The 20,068-nt window shown below is 40.2% G+C and overlaps 1 protein-coding gene across 1 annotated transcript in view; it reads right to left on the reverse strand.

Moving 5' to 3' along the window:
- Positions 1-16,667, reverse strand: part of ROCK2 (Rho associated coiled-coil containing protein kinase 2) — a 164,217-nt gene extending 147,550 nt beyond the window's left edge. Inside the window, exon 1 of the mRNA XM_038006572.2 lies at positions 16,017-16,667. Coding sequence (XP_037862500.1) covers positions 16,017-16,157 — 141 coding nt within the window. The 5' untranslated portion in view covers positions 16,158-16,667. The remainder of the gene's footprint in view (positions 1-16,016) is intronic.
- Positions 16,668-20,068: the final 3,401 nt, after the last annotated feature.

Genomic DNA, 20,068 nt, shown 5'->3' on the forward strand with positions numbered 1-20,068 from the left:
ACCATCTATCTCACATTGTAAAAATGAACATTTGTCCTTGACCATGAGTAACTTCTAGTTCAGAGTCTCGCTATGTCTCATAACACCTAATAGGGCATGATAAAGAAATAAAAGCAACTCATTACCCAAAGAAGACATTCCTCTGTCTTTTCTCTTTAGATCTAGTTTATAAAATGAAGGGGTTGAATTAGAACCATTACCATTAACAGCCACCACCCCCAAAACAAAAAAGGGGCAGCAAACCTTACAAGCAGATTATTAATTGGGAATGAGATTAACCTTTCAATAAAGCTTCCTTAACACATACCAAGTGCTATAGGCCCAGTGCTAGATACTGAGAAGAGACATAAAGATAAATATCACATAGTCACAACCCTTGAGGAGTTCCATGGCCTGGTAAGAAAGAGGAAAAAATGAATAATCATAATACAATATGATTATAATTGCTTACAACAGAGGCATGTGCAAAGCATTATGTGACCAAATGGAAGAAGGAAGTTGCCTGGGGTTGGGAGAAGGAGCGAGCAGGAAATGAAAGAAGACCTCACAGGGAAAATAAATTTAAGGTGAGTCTTAAAGAAGAATTAAAACCCGGGAAAGACTAACAGGTACTCAATCTCGTCTGTAGTAAAATATTAAAATACATATAAAAACAAAGGGAGACACTGGCTTTTTAAAGACCTATCAGATTGACAAATAATGTAAAAGGCTAATAACATTCAGCCTACCAAAGATACGGAACTATGTGTATTCTCATCAATACTGGGAGAGTTCAATTTGCTAAAGCCTTTTAAAAAGATAACTGAGATTATTCGGGGATTTTAAAATGTGTGTATACCCTTTAACAATTCTGTTTCTTAAAATCTGTAGAAATATTCACATATGTGCATAAAAATATTTATACGTTCACTGCAGCAATGTTTATAACAGAAAGAAAAAACAACATAAATGTCTATCAACACTGACACAGTAAAATAAACTATGGCAAATGCAGATAATGGAATACTCCACAGCACTTAAAAATAACTAGGTGAATTATAAATTCTGATTGGAAGGTCTTCAAACTAAACAAAGAAAGGAGATACAGAACAGTAGATACTGCAGAACTGCATTGTGGCTTTTAAAAAACTACAAGTAGTCACATGGTTTTATATGCATTAAAAAAGGAAAATGATATGACATTATATTAGATGCACAGAAAAAGGACAAGTGATACACTGATGTATAAAGTGGTTGCCTCAGGAGACTGAGATCAAGGAGAGAGAGCTAAGAAGATAATTTATATTTTAGCTTTATTTCTATAACTTTCCTTTTTTTTTTTTTTTTTTAAAACAGAGTCTCACTCTGTCACTCAGGCTAGAGTGCAATGGTATAATCTCAGCTCACTGCAACCTACACCTCCCCGGCTCAAGCAATCCTTCCACCTCAGACTCCCAAGAAGCTGGGACTACAGGGGCACACCACCACACTTGGCTAATTTTTGCATTTTTTGTAGAGACAGGGTTTCACTGTGTTGCCCAGGCTGGTCTCAAACTCCTGGGCTCAAGCTATCCACCCACCTTGGCCTCCCAAAGTGCTGGGATTAGAGGTGCGAGCCACCAAGCCCAGCCAATTGTCCGTTTTTAAAGGGGCATATGTTACTTTTGTAATTTAAAAAATGAAGTTTGTTTTATTTATTTTGTTTTTGTTTTTTGTGGTAAGCTGATAAAGCAGAGAAGGAGACAGAGCAATCGAGGTACATACAAGGGCAAAGAGTATAGGAGAACATGGTATATTCAGATTATCAATGAAAAGAAGACTGCCTCTATCCCTCATCCTGCTCACTCCCTTTCCTTCCACATCTCTGATAAGAAACTTCTACCCCCAAAGTCCATCATCTATGAGCCATAAACCCCACCAAGACTTTGTCTTACTATTCTCTTAGACTGTAAAGATCCATCCAAAATCCCAATGCGACTAATTACACTCCCTGAATTAAGAACACAAAAATACCAACAATTTTCAGTCATTTATTTAACACTTAGTGAAGCTAATATGTGCCAAATAATATGCCGCATTTTGCGGGGGGTGGAGGGGGAAACAGGCTAATACAAGGGGGCTGATTTGGTGTGCACATATCTTTTGGAAAACACTGATAGACACATACAACATAGGCTGATAGACACATACAACATAGGCTTCAACTGTCTGTAAAAAAAACTAAAGTTCTGTACAGTTTACAGAACACTAGCACATGTAGTCAGCTTCTCACTGTATTCTTCACAACTCCTTGAAGGCAGATAGTCCTATAAATTACTCACAATCGAGAAGATAATCAGTAGAACATCTCATTAACACCAGCTTTTAACACTTAGCTTTTCTGACTCCAAATCCAATGTTCCTTCCACTATACTACTCTTTTAAAAATACACTTGAAATTAAAAATTCAAGTCATTTTCCTTCATTTTTTGCCCATCTTCACTACCTTGGGTGGGGGGAACTCATAAGAAAAAAATTCATTTTAATCTTCTCATTTGTTAATGAGATCAAACAGGGATCCTCTTTATGTACTTTAGTGGAATTTTATTAATAGAAAATCATTTGAAATAAGGTATTGTTCAGATTTTCAAACTTTTATTTCACAGATCTGTTGTAACTAGAGTCAAACTGAATAATTCTGTTTAAAAGAGGGGGAAAGCACATTAAAACACTATGCCAAATATTGACATTATATCATTCCGAAAGACAAAACTTCCCTATACTAAAAGCTTTTAACAATCCCATCTCCAAAAACAAAAGTAACTTCTTAAAAATTTATTCACTGTTACATTTTATGACTTCCCTCAGAAGAAAATTTTACAAGCCAATTTTGTACTAGAGTTTCCTTTTATTAATTCTAAATTTAGTTTTATTTGTATCATCTGCTGCTCTCCTATTATGGAAATGTCTTAAATATGGAAAACAATCTGTTTCCAGCATTCAAAATTTATAACTTTACAGCCTACCCTTTTTAACAAAAAAAAAAATTGCTTACAGCAGCAATTGTTTTTCAAAACTATCAGCAAAATCCTTTAGGTGAGTTTTCTTGTTTTTGTGACTAATTCTTTAAATGTTCTCTAGCTTTTGTGATTAAATTCTTCTTTAATGTGAATATAACAACATAAACATTATCCATATTGTAAGTTTATATGTTGCAACCATGAGTTGCATATTCCGTTTAAGCTACAGCAAGAAATAATGCCTGAGAATATTTTTAGCATGAACATGTCATAACTGACTCATGAAGTCTCAATTTATTTGCATTTTTTTCAAATATTTAGAAATGCCGGAGCATCTTGTACAACACTGAGGTATTATGGAATTAGGAATTCTCATCACCAGATTGTAAAATGTTTCTAACTGGAAGAATACTCCCAATAAAAATGTTTCTAAATCATCCACAACACACTTCTAAAGATAACTGCAGAAATATATTCAGTCAGTGAAAGAAGCATCACCTAGTTTCAGATTTCACATTTCTAATTATCTTTCTATTCAGCAATTATTTGAAAACAATAGATACATTTCAAAAGATAAACTGCCATAAATCTTTAGGACTTTAAAGATACTTTTATTATATGTCACTCTATTATATCTAGAGCCTCACATTATTTAACTGTGCCTTGGCCACAGGGCATGTAGTTTTGTTAGCCATGAGATAAAAATCCCACAAACTATAACTCTAAAGCAACAAAGTTATCTGAAAAAGGTGATACATTTTTCAAAATCATACTAATATTTTCATATTTAATACATGAAATACTTTTACAGGGATTTCAACATAAAAAAACACATTTTTCACTAGATCTTGTAGGCATCAAAGTTCATGACAACTGTGCTAACACACTTTCTTTTCCTTTTTGTTTTAAAACCAAAAACTTTTAAGAACCTGAGAGGCGGAGGTTGCAGTGAGCCACTATCTCACCACTAGCCTGGGTGACAGAGACTGCATCTCAAAAAAGTTTCAAAAAATGGAGAAGGGGGAAGGGGAAGGAGGTGGAAGAGGAGGAGTGAGAAGGAGGGAGGACCAGGAGGAGGGAGGACCGGGAGGAGGAGGAGGAGGGAGGAGGAGGGAGGAAGAGGAGGGAGGAGGAGGGAGGGAAGGGAGGAGGAGGGAGAAGGAGGAGAAGAAGAAATAATATTTTCTAAGTTTCCTTCACTGCTCAAAAAAAAAGAAAAAGGTCTCGCATGTAGTTATCTTCAATAAAAACTCAAAAATAATTTATCTAACCTGAAATTAAAAAGAAAACTTTAATTTCAATAAGCATATTCTGAGTATGACTTCTAGAGGAGTCACACCTAAATACAAGGCAAAAGAGCAGAATCACACACTGATACAGAATGCACAAATAAGGCTACTTTTAACACCTGAAAAGAACGCAGTATGTTGGATACGATGCAAAAATTTGCACATATCCAAGTCAACATCCAATGCCACCTGTGAACAAGAACAGGCAACCTTTGTATCCGTAAGGCAAATTAAAATAAATACTCAAAAACAAGCCAAAAGCTAAGTGCAATAGTGCTTAAAACACCAACAGCTACCCATCCTCTATATGAATCAAGTTATTAAAGTAATACTGGTAACTGTTTTAACAGAGAAGTGTAAGATAAAATTTGGGTCAACAAAAGGGAGTAAGTTTATAAGCTTACACCTAACATGCTCAAAACAATCAAAAAGAGGGAAGATGAATACAGAGCAGAATGGGAAAAAAAAACAAACATGTAAAAGCCATGTGCACGTCGGAAGCCCTTAACATCTGTAGCTTAGAAATAACCCAACTGGCTGGGCACGGTGGCTCACGCCTGTAATCCCAGCACTTTGGGAGGCCAAAGCAGGTGGATCACAAGGTCAGGAGTTCGAGACCAGCCTGGCCAACACAGTGAAACTCTTTCTCTGCTAAAAATACAAAAAATTAGCCAGGCCTGGTGGCAGGCACCTATAATTCCAGCTACTCGGGAGGCTGAGGCAGGAGACTCATGTGAACCTGGGAGGCGGAAGTTGCAGTGAGCCAAGATTGCACTGCTGCACTCCAGCCCAGGTGACAGTGCGACTCTGTCTCAACAACAACAACAACAACAAAACAGAAACAACCCAACTAGTAGACTCCACTGCCATTATTAGGGCCTACCCATTAGCCAGGTGCAGTGGCATGTGCCTGTAGTCCCAGGTACTTGGGAGGCTGAGGTAGAAGGACTGCTTGAGTCCAGGAGTTCTAGGTTGCAGTGAGCTATGATCACACTGCACTCCAGCATGGACAACAAAGTGAGACCCCACCTCTTTAAAAAAAAACTTTTTTTAATTAAAAAAATAAAAGAGTGCCTATACAGATCAGCAAGACTCATTCATTCCTTGGAAGCAAAAGGTATCATAACAAGGTTTAAAAAAAAATGCTTAGTATTAACTAGGCCTTTCAGGTGTAAACACTTATCAGCAAGCTAATTCCACATTCAGAGGGTTCTGATCTGCATTTGTATTCTATTTTTGGAATTCCCAACACTGGAATTGGCCTGTGGTATACAAAATAAAGCTCCTTCACCAGTTGATTACCATGTTATTTCCTAGCATAAAAACAAAAACAACTTAAATATAATGATTCAAATTAGGCCACACTCATGACACATTAGCAAAAATCAAAAGAACAAGCAAAACACGCACATAAAACAGTGGCCAACATCATTTGTCACTGGTAAAATGCACTACAATGGCTATAATTACAATGACACACACTACCAAGTGTTTCGTGATAATATGGAGAAACTGGAACCCTCATACATTTCTGGTGAAAATGTAAATTGGTAGGGCTACTTCGGAAAACAGTCTGCAATCTCTCAAAAGTTAAGCATAAATTTACCATATGACCCTGCAGTCCCACTCCTTGGAATCTATCCAAGAGAAATGAAAACATATACCCTCACATATGGTGAATTCATAAACAAAATGTGGTATATCCGTAACTATGGAATCAATTAAAAAGAACATAGTATTCATGCTGCAACATAGATGAACGTCAAAAACATTACGTTAGGTAAAAGAAGCCAGGTGGAAATCACTGCATATTTTATGATTCCACTTATATGGAATTTACAGAACAGACAAAGTTATAGTCAGAAAGCAGATCAGTGGTTGGCTGGGGTTGGGATTCAGGACTGACTGCAAATAGGATCAAGGGAATTTGTGGGGGGTGATGAAAATGAATTGTGATGATGGTTACACAACTTTGTAAATTTACTAAAAATCATATTGTACACTTAAAATGGAAGAAATTTATGGTGTATAAATTATACCTCAATAAAACAGTTGAAAATAAAAAGAACTAGTAATGGTAGTAAACAATGACCCCCGACTCTATATATTCAATACCTGCTCATTCTCAATCACCAGACTTTTATTTCAGAGCTGATTCTAAGAGCAAATAAGAGACTGAAACACATTTTGTCAATTGCACTACATCTGCAGGCTGTATTTATTTGTTCAACCAATATGAAAGGCTTATTACAACCAAGATACTATGTATCACTCTCCTTTGTCTGCTAAATGAATACCAGTAGTAGATGTAGAAGAAAAACTATCACGACTCTAAATTCTGTTCTTTCTATAACTGTTTTAAATATGGTCCAGAGAACACACACAAAAAACCACCTGCATGTATTAGGGAAAAAAAAGAAATACTACAAACACGAAACAGTTTAAAGTCAAATCAACATGTCAGAAACCAAAATGCTTAATATCTGAAAAATTCTCAAGTCATTGTGACTTGCAATGACACACTTGATTCCTCTCAAAAAAATCTCATGCCCTTTAACTTAGTTTTTAATATTGTTGAAAAATATTGCCTTACTATTAATAACAGCCAATATGCTATTTTAAAGGATTTTACCTTGTGAACGCACCACCAGCATTTCATCTGCCCTACTCATAAAGTGCAATTCCAACACAGGCATAACTAGGTACATAAAAAGAAGTAAATGTGTTTAACCAGAAAAAAGTTAAGGAGAAGGGGGAAAAAATGACACATATAAATGATAAAAAGCTGTTCAGCCCCCATGAGGTATCTTTACTTCACCTAAAATACTGAATAAAATTCACTTAAATTCTTTCCAAGACAAACTGTTTCACCACAATCCGGAAAATATCCAAATCACAATTTGCTTTTCCTACATGACCTCCAAATTAATTCTACTTCTAAACCCATCCTCCCTGAATATATAGATGTTTACTTACCTTCTTTCCCATGGATAGATAAGAACTAAGTGACAGGAACACATACAAAATGTTTATCTGAGAAGTATTTTAATTAATATCTCTTCAAGTAGAGATATTTCTATAGGTTATCACTTCTGTTATTTAAAAAAAGAGGCTAGGGCCAGGCGCGGTGGCTCACGTCTGTAATCCCAGCACTTTGGGAGGCCAAGGCAGGTGGATCACAAGGTCAGGAGATCGAGACCAAACTGGCTAACACAGCGCAATCCATCTCGACTAAAAATACAAAAAAATTAGCCGGGCGTGGCTTTTGAGTTTATTTTTATTTAATGCACAGAATATGAGCTGTTTTAGGACATGGGTCTTTTATATTTTCCTATTCTGTAAATAGTTGTTGAACGAACTAACAATTTCTGTAAACAGAAACTCCCAATTAATATTTTGGAAAATCTAATACACCTAGACAAATCTCTATCTCCTGATATAATATTTGAACTCCTACTTCATACTTTCCATCAGAATTCCAAATGAAATATCAATAAAAATAAAGCCATGTGAGAACAAAAAGTCAGGTATATGATGATATAATCCTGGTAAAAGAGAATTTCCTAAACATGACCACTAAGCCAGAATCACTTTACAGTGAAAAGATTGATAATTGTAACTACATAAAACTCATACTATTCATTAAATATTAAAAAAGATGAAATACATGACTAGTGTAATTTTTAATATATATATATAATTTAAGACATATACACCAAAATGTTAAACAGTGATTATCTCTAAGGAAGGAGATTGTAGATAAGTGTCATTAGCATTTATACCCTTCTATGCTCCCTAAATTTTCTCCAATAACAGCATACTATTTTTATAATTTAAAAAATGACAAATCTTGCTTCACTTCAAAAAATAAAATCTATGTTTCCCTCTCAGCCATAGTTGGTTGTCATTTCCCTCAGGTACAGATAAAACTAAAAAGAAATGGCATTTTTTCCAGAGACAGGGTCTCACTCTATCACCCAGACTGAAATGCAGCAGCACCATTACAGCTCACTCAGTCTCAAACTCCTGGACTCAAGCCACCCTCCTGCCTCAGCCTCCCGAGCAGCTAGGATCACAAGTTTGTGCCACCATGCCTGGCTAATTTTTTTTATTTCTGTAGAGGCAAGAAATCTCACTGTGTTGCCCAAGCTGGTCTCAAACTTCTAGCCTCAAGCAATCCTCCCAACTCAGCCTCCCAAAGCACTGGTATTATAGGCATGAACCACTGTGCCTAGCCAAGAAATGACTTTGAAATGAGCGTGGGTTAAATAACAGAACCAGGACTGACGACCTGCTGTAGCTACTAAGGTGGTAGAAAAGCAAATTTAAAAGTCCCAACAGTCAGTAAACTGACTTTTAACAAAGGTGCCAAAGCAACCCAATGAGAAAACTTAAATTTTTTTAAAATGGTGCTGGATAGTCTAGATAACTGGATAATTATGTGGGAAAGAAAAATTAACTTCAACCCCTAACTCACACCACACATTAAATTTAGCTTAAAATGTATCCTAGACCTAAATGTAAAAGTCAACCATAAAGCTTTTGGAAGAAAGCAAAGGTGAATATCTTCATGACATGGGGATGGCAACAATTACTTGGGCAGAAAGGCAATAGCCATTACAAATTTTGATTAAAAAAAAAGATATGGCAGTGAGCTGAGATCTGGCCACTGCACTCCAGCTTGGGTGACAGAGTGAGACTCCATCTCAAAAAAAAAAAAAAAAAAAAGAGATATGGGGCCAGGTATAGTGGCTCGTGTCTGTAATCCCAGCACTTTGGGAGGCCAAGGCGGGCAGATGACTTGAGGTCAGGAGTTGGAGACCAGCCTGGCCAACATGGTAAAACCCCGTCTCCACTAAAAATACAATAATTAGCCGGGCGTGGTGGTGCATGCCTGTAATCCCAATTACTCAGGAGGCACAGGAGGGAGAATCGATTAAACACATGCGGCAGAGGTTACAGTGAGCCAAGACTGCGCCACTGCACTCCAGCCTGGGCAACACAGCGAGACTCTACCTCAAAAGAGAGAGAGAGAGAGAGAGAGAGACAGAGATACAACATAAGCTAGGAAAAAAACACTCACAAAACATACATTTGACAAAGAGTGTTCTCTCTATATACAAAAGAACTTAATACCATTCAATAATAAATACAAATAAATAACGCGATGTTTTTAAATGGGCGAAAATGGAGATATGTTGCTTTGAACAGATAATTCACAAAGGAAAACATATAAACGGCCAGTAAGTGCAAGAAAAAGTACATCATTAGTCATGAGGGAAATGCAAATCATGCAAATCAAAATCACATTTTAAAGAGCAGTGTCGGGGAAGATGTGGAGCAACTGGAACTCTCATATATTGTTGGTGGGAGTGTAAAATGGTATAACTACTTCATAAAAAGATCTGGCAGTTTCTTTTTTTTTTTTTTAGACAGAGTCTCACTCTTGTTGCCCAGGCTGGAGTGCAATGACCTGATCTCAGCTCACTGCAACCTTCACCTCCTGGGTTCAGGTGATTCTCCTGCCTCAGGCTCCCAAGTAGCTGAGATCACAGGTTTGTCCCACCACAGCCGGCTAATCTTTTTTTTATTATTTTTAATAGAAATAGGGTTTCACCATGTTGGTCAGGCTGGTCTCAAACTCCTGACCTCAAATGATCCACCCACCTCGGCCTCCCAAAGTGCTGAGATTACAGGTGTGAGCCACCGTGCCTAGCCGGCAGTTTCTTAAACAGTAAACACATATCTGCCCTGTGACTTAGCAATTCCACTACAAGGTATTTAATTTACCCAAAAGAAATGAAAACATTCATAGCAACTGTATTAAGAGCCAAAGTAGGTTGGGTGCAGTGGCTCAGGCCTCTAATGCAACGCTTTCAGAGGATAAGGCTGGAGGATCACTTGAGGCCAGGAGTTTGAGACCAGCCTGGACAACACAGCAAGACCTCATTTCTGCAAAAAAAATAAAATAAAATAAAAATTAGCCAATCACAGTGGCACACACCTGTAGTCCCTACTAGAGGGGCTAAGTTGGAAGAATTATTGAGACCAGGAGTTGAAGGTTACAGTGAGCTATGACTGCACCACTGTATCCCAGCCTCAGCAAGAGAGCAAGATCTTGTCTCCATATTTTAAAAAAATCAAGTCAAAATACATAATACACTCAGCACTCTGTATCCATGAATCCAACCAACTGTGGATCAAAAACATTTGGAAAAAAATAAAAATTAAAAAATACAGACTAAAAAACAATACAGTATCGTATTGGCATTATAAGTAATCGAGAGATGACAAAGTATATGGAGGATATGCATAGATTACATGCAAATACTAATGCCATTTTATAAAAAGGACTGTGCATCGTCGAATTTTGGTATGTAGGCAGACTGTGAGGCAAGTATCCTGGAACCAATCCCCAGAGAAGACCAAGGGACCACTGTACGTTCTGAAGACAAAAAACTGAAAACTAGTCCAGGTATGCATCAACACGATATCCAAGCCAACTGTGGTTTATACATAAAACAGAAGACAATTCAGCAACAAGAAAAAGGAACAAATTGCTGACACACAAAATAACACAGATAACTCTCAGAAACAATGCTGCGTTAAAGAAGCCAGACACAGAAAAGTATATACTATATGATTCCATTTTTATGAAGTTTAGAAGAAATCAAAGTAATCTTTACTGTAAAAAAAAAAAAAAAAAAAAAAAACAGAAGAATGTCTCTAAGAGAAGAAAATGATGTGTGTAATTAGCTGAAAAGGTGTGAAGGAGATTTGAGTTGGTAATAATGGTCTGTATTTTTACAAGAATTTGCATTACATAGGTGTGTGCATTTGTCAAAACTCACCAGTGGTACATTTAAGATCTGTGCATTTCATTGCATGCAAATTTAATCTTTAAAAAATCTAAACAAATCAAATTTCACTCTTCTGAAATACATACTGAAGTGTCTGAAGGCAAAGTATACTAATATCTCCAATTTACTTCAAGTGAATCAAAAATAAAAGATGTATTGATAGATGGATAAAGGAATGGACAGATAAAGAAAATACAGCAAATATAGCAAAATATTAATTATGCGGTGAATATACGGATGTTCATTGTCGGTTCTTTCACCCTTACTATACTTTGAAATTTTCTATAATAACATGATGGAGAAAATTTTAAACTCTATCCATTACATTAAGTTGAACATAGTGTATCTTAAAATCCAGCAATTCCACTCCCAGATATATACCCTAATCTATAGGAATTCTTCACATGAGCTCCAGAAATGCTCCTAGCAACACTTTCCATAATAGAAAAAAAAAAGAAAGAAAGAAAACTGTAAATATCCTTTAAGTAGATTGGAACTAAACTGATTATCGTAGCAGGGAATATGAATAAACCACAATGTTAGCGAATCTTAGAAACACCATTTCCAGTAAACAAAGCAAGTTATAAAAGAATACATAAAAACGCTGACATTTTATAAAGTTAAAACAAGTAAAACTACATAATACTGTTTAGAGATATACACAACTGTAGTAATCTATGAAATGAAGCAAAGGAACAATAAAATGTTCAGGGTAGCAGATGAGAGAGGATGCAGGAAGATTGAATCCAGCAGCAGCAACAGCACACAGGTAACTTCTACAGGCTAGTGTTCCACTTATTAACTTGTGTGGTGATTTCACAAATATGTTTTTATGCTTCATAAATTATATTTGCATACTATATTTTTAGAATTCAAAATGGGAAAGAGAGGGCTATCTGATCAAGACTCTGGAAATAAAAAACAAAAAAGTTAGATTTCAAGATAATTATCCACTATTTATTTACAACTACTGAAGTGTATGTAAGTCCTTATTTCCTTACTTAGTCTACATCGGCCTTACCCTGGGACCACAATGTTTCCCAATTCAGAATTTCTTGGATTTTAGAATGGTACACAGTACATATACTGTGCATTCCCTAAAACGCTCTTGAAAATCTGGGCAGCACCCTGAAATCAAATACATTAATATTCTTCCAGCAAAAGGCATTATTATTTACATCAAGAGGAGTAACTAGACCACAAATATTCTAATGTCAGATTAGGTCAGATGTTATCATCAAATACATTTTACCAAAAACTTGGTTTTTAGGGTTTTTTATATACCAAAATTGTGGATAAGGGATTGCAGACCTGCACTTGCTTCACATCAACAGTAAGTTCCATACATCACCTTTTGTTTAAAACCTCCCTAACTCATTTTCTTTAAAGATTTCCTATCAACATGAAAGTTTTAAAGTAAACTAGTCACATTTACACTGTAAATGCCAAGCTCTTCATAAAGAAAAAAATGTATAAAACGATCTTTAATTTTTATTCTATTTCATTTTTTATTGTATCTCTATAATGTTCTTACTTATTACATGATGGGAAAATTATACATACAATTTTATTTTAATTAGGCAAATAACCAGCAGCATGATGAGTCTAAGCACTGAGATAAGAAATATTGTCAGATAGTTTACAAGGATAATGAAATCAATCAAATTATTTTATGTTCTATGCCACTGAAAATTGTAAACAAATTTTTAATCACCTTTGCCCATCCACACAAGTCTTAAGTAAGAGTTTACCCAAGCATGAGTCCTACAGGTTATTGTGACTGTTTACCTTTGAAAGAGCAAAATAAATCAAAACTCAAAAAGCACAGACCTTTAGAAAAACATCTCTTCAGCAAAGCCTGAAACACAATTCTTTTTACCATAATAGGTAAGCAGTATGAGAAGCTGGTCTTGACAACAAAGCACAGGTATTTACCCAAAGGTTTCAAACACTACGAAAGCGTATTACTGAAGACCTGCCTCCAAAAAAAAAAGAGGCAGTAGAGAAGCAAAACTCTATTTCTAAGTAATACTAAGCAGCTCACAATCTGCAACCATAAAACAGATAAATTCTTCTCAGATTAATTTAAGGACCCACATAAAGCAATGAGCCTTTGCAGAGAAACAAGATGTCATCTTTACACTGATTTAGTTTTGGACTCTAGCTCTACCTATGCCTAATGATTGCCAGCACTTTTCTGATAGCAAATGCAAATGATAATGCTACTCACTCAAAATTATGTAGCAAGAAATAGATGCAAATAAAACCATTTTCCTTTGAAAAGAAAATTTAAAGCAATTAACTAAAAACATGCTAAATGTGCACAGGAGAAGTGAACTAAATTTAATGAGCACTGTGATGTACCAAGCACTAGGCTAAGCTCTTTACATGTTACCTCATATAACTTTGTTTCCTACAGAGGTTTACCTTCCAGGCCTAGCTTACTGAAAGCATCATACAATCATTTCTGGTGTACTTCATCTTCTTTTGTCATCTTAGGAGTATAAATTTTTAATGGTACTTTCTGAGCTCCTGAATGTAGTGTTGCAGCTGTGTTTGCTTTAAATTATATTCCTTTAAATTTTCTGTTAAAGACAAAATATGTATTTCCTATGGCAAAGCCAAAAAATAAATGACATGTGCAGTAAAACAATGACCAATTGTGAAAAGCAACCTAAATGCTAAGGTTTCAGATCTTTAAAGTGATACCAGCCATTATTTCATCAGTATTTCAAGAATATAATTTGTTATAACATTATTTTAGACATTAATTTACAGTTTTCGGTTTGGAGAGCTGAAAAGATTCCAGAGATGGATAGTGGTGATGGTTGCACAACAATGTGATGTATTTAATGCCTGCCACTAAGCTATACCCTTAAACATGGTTAAAAATGGTAAATTCTGTATACGCTACCACAAAAAAATCCGTTCTAATATTTCATAAAATACATGTAATTTAAAATTAATTTATGATTTTTTTTTTAATTTAGTTTATCAATTTGCAGCAGAAGCACCAGGAATCTTGCTCCAAAGGAATAAGGGACACATTTTGGCTTGGAAAGGTTTACTGTACCTCAAGCATATTTAATCAAATAGAAACAGCAATAACAGAGTCTGCCAAGTCATCAGCATCTGATGTCAATTCTCAGATCAGTAATGTGTCACCTTAATAAAAGTGTGTTTTGGCTGTAATAAGCATTAAATGAATGAACTGTGTCCTGAGCATGTAAAATGTTTCACTTTTAAAAATAGCCGTCATTTTAATAACTTGGAAAGTAATAAAACAAAATGCATGAGCATATTACATGTATAAGCTACCTTACATTCAAGCTCAGAATAACTCTAATAATTATGATTAATATCATTAAAGATCTAAGATATCAAAGTGAATTGCAAAACGTTTGCATCTAGGATTTGGTATGAACCTGATGAATACTTGAGATTTGCTGTACTATTTTTAACTAAACTTTCTGGCCTTAGGTCAAAGTTTTGCTAGCAAAATACCAAAGTGAAAATGCTCGGAGTGCAGCCCAGAGTCTCCGCTTTAGCCTAGGAAAAGCTATGCCATCCATGCAAGCAATCTTACTCCCAATTAAAGACTTTCAAAGACTGCTCCCATGAAAACACAGGAACAACACATTAACCCGAAAATCAGTAAAACATCAGACACATGTGACACAACATAGCACATCACTCACTATTTTCTGTGCACTGTGCAGAAAGACACACATAGCTAAAGTCAACTCCTGCATTTTGACTAAACAGGACTGAGTCACTCTGCAAACGATGCCTGAAACCTCAAAGGATAACCAACTGCCTCTGACGAAAAGTCAGTCCGTCCGTCCCTGGAAAGGGAGGAGGCAGTTTTTCTCATCATACAGTAAGGTTTATCCCAGCAGGGAATAGAACTAAACATCTGCATTCCAACACAGAATGTCTAACGGATCTAAGGATCTCCCACCCTAATTCTAGTCTTCCAAAGTCAATCTAATATGCAGAGTATCGTTTTCACTTTTCTTCTCCCCAGGGTAAAAGTCCACACCCCCTTTTCCCATAAATGCATCCACACTGCACACTACTCAAATTGCGAAATACAATCATCTATCCTCACAAAAATAAGAAATAAGCCAGCATTCTACGGTGCATTTCTATTTTGTAAAACATGCTCCTTTCTTAATCAAGAGCCAATTAGCAGCCTTTACGGTGCTATTAATTTGGATTTCAAAGGTCGTTTTAGGAAAGAGACGCAATGAAGAGGAGAGATTTATTCCACTCCACAATTCAGACTGAGTTTTTGGCTCTGGCGCAATAATCTCAGGGAATTAAATTTACAGCAATTAAAATGCACTAAATGGCAAGTATGGAATGCTCAAACGCAAGTGAAAACAGCAAAACGTTAGCTATGTGTTCCAAGATTTCAGACTAAAAGGAGAGAGTGAGGGCAGCTCTTTGTCATGTATCCCAGGGAGTACTCGCAACAGGGAGAGCATCAGGTTTCTTTCTCCCTTGCTCGCACCAAGTCCCCACGTAGCATGACACTTTCAAATCGGCTAACCTGCTGTATGAACGATGGCCAGTCCTCCACCCACCTCCCCAAACAGAGTGGGTAGGCGGAAGGAGAAGAGGGGTGTTCCTCCCAGTGCTGCAAGAAAGGAGCAGCAGGGGATGACACGGGCTCCAGCAGGAGGTAGAGGGAGGAATCAAAGGCGGGTCACTACTCTTGGAACTCGGGGGCAGAAGCGTTTGGTCTCCGGGCCCGGCTGCCGGAAGCAGGGCGGGGTGGGGCAAGACCTCCCCTCCCCACGGGCGGACGGGCACGAAGGGCTGGGCGCAGAGGGGATCTGAGGTGTGAGCTGCAACGAGCAAGCTCCCAGGCCCCGGCCACCTACCAGCAAGCTCTCCACGTTGATGGGGGAGCGAGGGTCTCGGATCAGCGCCTCCAGCTTCCTCTGGCGGCTCGCGCCGGCCCCGTCCCCCGGCACGGTTTCGGGGGCGCCGGGCATTTTCCCCGTCGGTGGGGGCCGGCTCATGCCGCCACCGCCGGACCCGCACTCAGGCTCCTCGCGCTCAGGTCCGGCAGCCTCGGGGCCTAGCACCGCCCCCGCACCACCAGCTTCGGCCGGGACTCCGCCTGGGCCCACCGCCCGCCTCTAGCTCCGGCTTCGGGTCTCCGCGACGGTCCCCCGCCCGGGGGCTGCTCCCAGGGGCCCGCCCGGCCCAGCCCGGCCCGGCCCTGTCGGGAGCGCCGGGGAACAGACTGCGTCCCCGCCCCTCAGTCAAATTCGCGCCGCGAGTCCGCTGGTCCTCCGCGAGCGCCCGCAGGAGTCCTCGGGCGGGAGCGGGGAATTGGCGCCGCCACCGCCGCGGCCCGGACCGCCCCGCCCTCTGGGGCCCCGGGAGGCTGAAGCCCAGGCCTGGGCCACTACGGCCGCCGCCGGCCCGCTGCCATAGTCGCCGCCGGCTGCCTTGCAATCCCTCAGCCTGCTCCCGGCGCAAACACTCCCGCGCGGCCGCACGTCTTCGGCCGCGCGCCGCCGCTACCCACAAGCCCCTCCGCGCGCAGCCGCCGGCGCGCGCCCCCGCCCGCCCCGCGCGCGCCCCGCCCCGCCCCGCCCCGTGCGCCGCGCTTCCTCCCTTTCTTTCCTTTCCTGCGTCTGCCCCGCTCCGCTTTCTCCTCTGCGCCCCTTCCTCGCCCGCCCTCGCCTCCTCCCCCTGGCGGGGTTCTCTGAGGCGAATGGCCGGGCGCGCGGTCACGGTCGAGCGTCTGCTGGGGGAGGGGAGACGCACCCGGGCCGGGTCCTTCCCCGCTCCCCCTGCCCCTCCCGCCGAACCCTGCGGACGACCCAGTGGCCCAGAGGCTGAACCCCCGACGTCGGGCCCGACGCAGCCGTGCGCTGGGGGGAGTCCGGCCGCGCCCCCCGCCGTGGCCCCAGCTGAGTCAGCGCTTAGCGATGCGGGCCTCGCCTCACCCGCGCCCAAATAATAGCGACCGAGCTCGGCGCCCGCGAGGGGCCGCAGGGCCGTGGGTTTCGAGGCGAGCCTGAGAGGGGACCCTGGGTGTCTGGGATTCCAAATGAGCGGAGGCGGGTGGAATCCTAGTTCTGGGGCAGGAGGGCCTGGGATCCTGAAAGCGTTTCTGCCCGGCGTAGACACTAACCACGTCGAGAGAACGGGAGAGCACCAGAAAAACGCTTTCCAGCCGCAGGCCTTCGCGGGGTCTTCTCCTTTTGGGGGGCAGAAGAGGGGTGGTTATCGGGGCCGTTCCTCCGCATTCCTGCCCTCTCGGCGGTCGGTGCCATCGCTCAGATCCGCCCAGGGCGCAATCCGAAAAATATGTGCCAAGAGCTATAAAACCATTCATAGAGCCCCTTTGACCCAGTAAACCCATTTAAGGAAGTACATTTCCAAGGAAATGATCCAAAGGGCGAAGAAGGGGGAGAACTTGCAGAAAGATGTTAACAGCAGGGCTATTCACAATGATCGTGATGACCAAAACCTGGGAATGGGCCCAGTTGTCCAACAACTGAGTAACACAAACAAGCGCCGTCACATTGACAGCAAGAACTCTGGCAGGTATGCAGACTGTGTCAAACATGAAATTTTGGCAAGTACATGAGAAGGTATATTAGAAATAAGTGAAACAAGAAAAATCGTTTTACACACTAGAACTATGTAAAATGAGCAGCTATAAGAACCAGAGAATACAGTTCTTAAATAAATGGGATTTTTTTTTTCTGTAAAGATGATTAAGAGCAAATTAAAATTTCAAAAAATGGAAAAATTACTCCGAAAAGCAACAATCCGACATCCATTAAGTAATAAGAATGTTAAGAACTGTCTCCCTGGCATGTCAGAGAGAAACCCGAAGATAGGGTGAAGCCCCAGCCTTGTAAAAGTTGCATTTTGATCCAAACCATTGAATTAATTGGAGCCTCTTCTTTGGTTTTAGGTTAGTTAAAACCACCCCTAGCTGGACTAATGCAGGAAGAGGCCCCGATGATCCATCCAATACAGCTTTTCCCTTTCAGATAGTAACACTGACTTCACGACCAGCGAGTCCTTTAAGTCTATACCGAGCTACTCATTCAGACCTCCGCAGAGGCCGCCAGGAGAACAGACGGAGCTAGACACTCCCACTTACCCACTGGAGCAAAATAATGAGATCATCTATGATTATGGATTATTTTCCTGATGACAAAATAATATGCAAGGCAAAGGAGCACTCTGTCTAGCGGGGCGTGGTGGCGTGTGCCTGTAGTCCCAGCTACCCCTGAGGCTGAGGTGGAGGCCTCCTCCCGTTGAGCCCAGGAGGCCAAGGCTGCAGTGAGCTGTGATCACACCACTGCACTCCAGCCTGGGCAACAGAGTGAGATTCTGTCTCAAAAAGAAACCCAAAAAAACCAAAGAAAACAAAACACTATGTGGTTCTCAGTTTCCAAATTAATTTTGACTGTTGTATATTTGTATGTAGCTTGGTGGAATAACAGGAAGCCATGGTCCAAATACTGGACATGAAAACCTTAAGAGTAGTGATCAACAAGATATATATCCTAGGCATCTTCTACATATACGTATTTATATAGACCAGAAAAAGCCATGGTACAGAAGATTTCTACCCAAGACCTATCCCGTTGTCTACCTGGAAGAAGAGAAAACGAATCTGTTGATATGAGTTAAACCTTTTTGCAGGATGGGGTAGGGGGGAGGTTAGTACAACAATTCTTATTTTCAAAAGTAATGCACAAATGCATTCTTGTAAAAGTTCAAACGAGGGCCGGGCGCGCTGGCTCAAGCCTGTAATCCCAGCACTTTGGGAGGCCGAGACTGGCGGATCACGAGGTCAGGAGACGGAGACCATCCTGGCTAACAGGGTGAAACCCCGTCTCTACTAAAAAATACAAAAAACTAGCCGGGCGAGGTGTAGTCCCAGCTACTTGGGAGGCTGAGGCAGGAGAATGGCGTAAACCCAGGAGGCGGAGCTTGCAGTGAGCTGAGATCGTGCCACTGCACTCCAGCCTGGGCGACAGAGCGAAACTCCGTCTCAAAAAAAAAAAAAAGTTCAAACGAACCACAAATATATGGAACATAATCTAAAATTTACTCTTCCAACTCTATTTCCACATATATTCTTGTATCACTCAAGGCCTTTGGCCATCCTCATACATATGTATGATAGATACACGTTACCTTTTCCCTACAGACATGAAATTACACCATATTATGGTGTTTGGCAACTTGGTTTTTTCCTCCATTACTAATATGTCCTAGAGGCGTGTCCATGTCTATAGGCAGAGATCTGCTTCCTTCCACTTACCTGCTGTCCTCTACTCCACAGTTTGGATGTGCCACACTGTAATTATTCTCTATATGAGAGCATAGTGGTTAAGGAATAATTGCCAAAATCCTGCCCCAAACACACACTTGCCGTGTGGCCCTGAACAAGTTACCTAACTCCTCTGTGTCTCGATGTCCTCACAATATTTGTTATAAAGTGCTTAGAATGTGTGCTGGCCCTCAATCAATGCTAGATATTATTCATATTTTCTCACTGTCACAATGATCCATTGACATCCTCGTATCCTTTTTGCATTCATATTTGAATAGTATAGATTCCTAAAAGTGGAATTGTGATAACAATGGGTAGGCATACTGTAAATGCAGATGCTGCCAACCTGTTATTTATTTATTTATTTAAGTCAGGGTCACCTTCTGTCCTTCAGGCTGGAGTGCAGTGGCATGAGAGATCTCGGCTCACTACAACCTCCACCTCTCGGGCTCCGGCAGTCCTCCCACTTCAGCCTCCTGAGTAGCTGGAACTGCAAGCACACACCACTATGCCTGGCTAATATTTGTATTTTTTGTAGAGACGGGATTTTTCCTTGTTACCCAGGCTGGTCTCTTAACTTCTGAGCTCAAGCGATCCACTCACCTCAGCCTTCCA

Source organism: Chlorocebus sabaeus, chromosome 14 (assembly GCF_047675955.1).
Source record: "Chlorocebus sabaeus isolate Y175 chromosome 14, mChlSab1.0.hap1, whole genome shotgun sequence".
NCBI classification, from domain to species: Eukaryota; Metazoa; Chordata; class Mammalia; order Primates; family Cercopithecidae; genus Chlorocebus; species Chlorocebus sabaeus.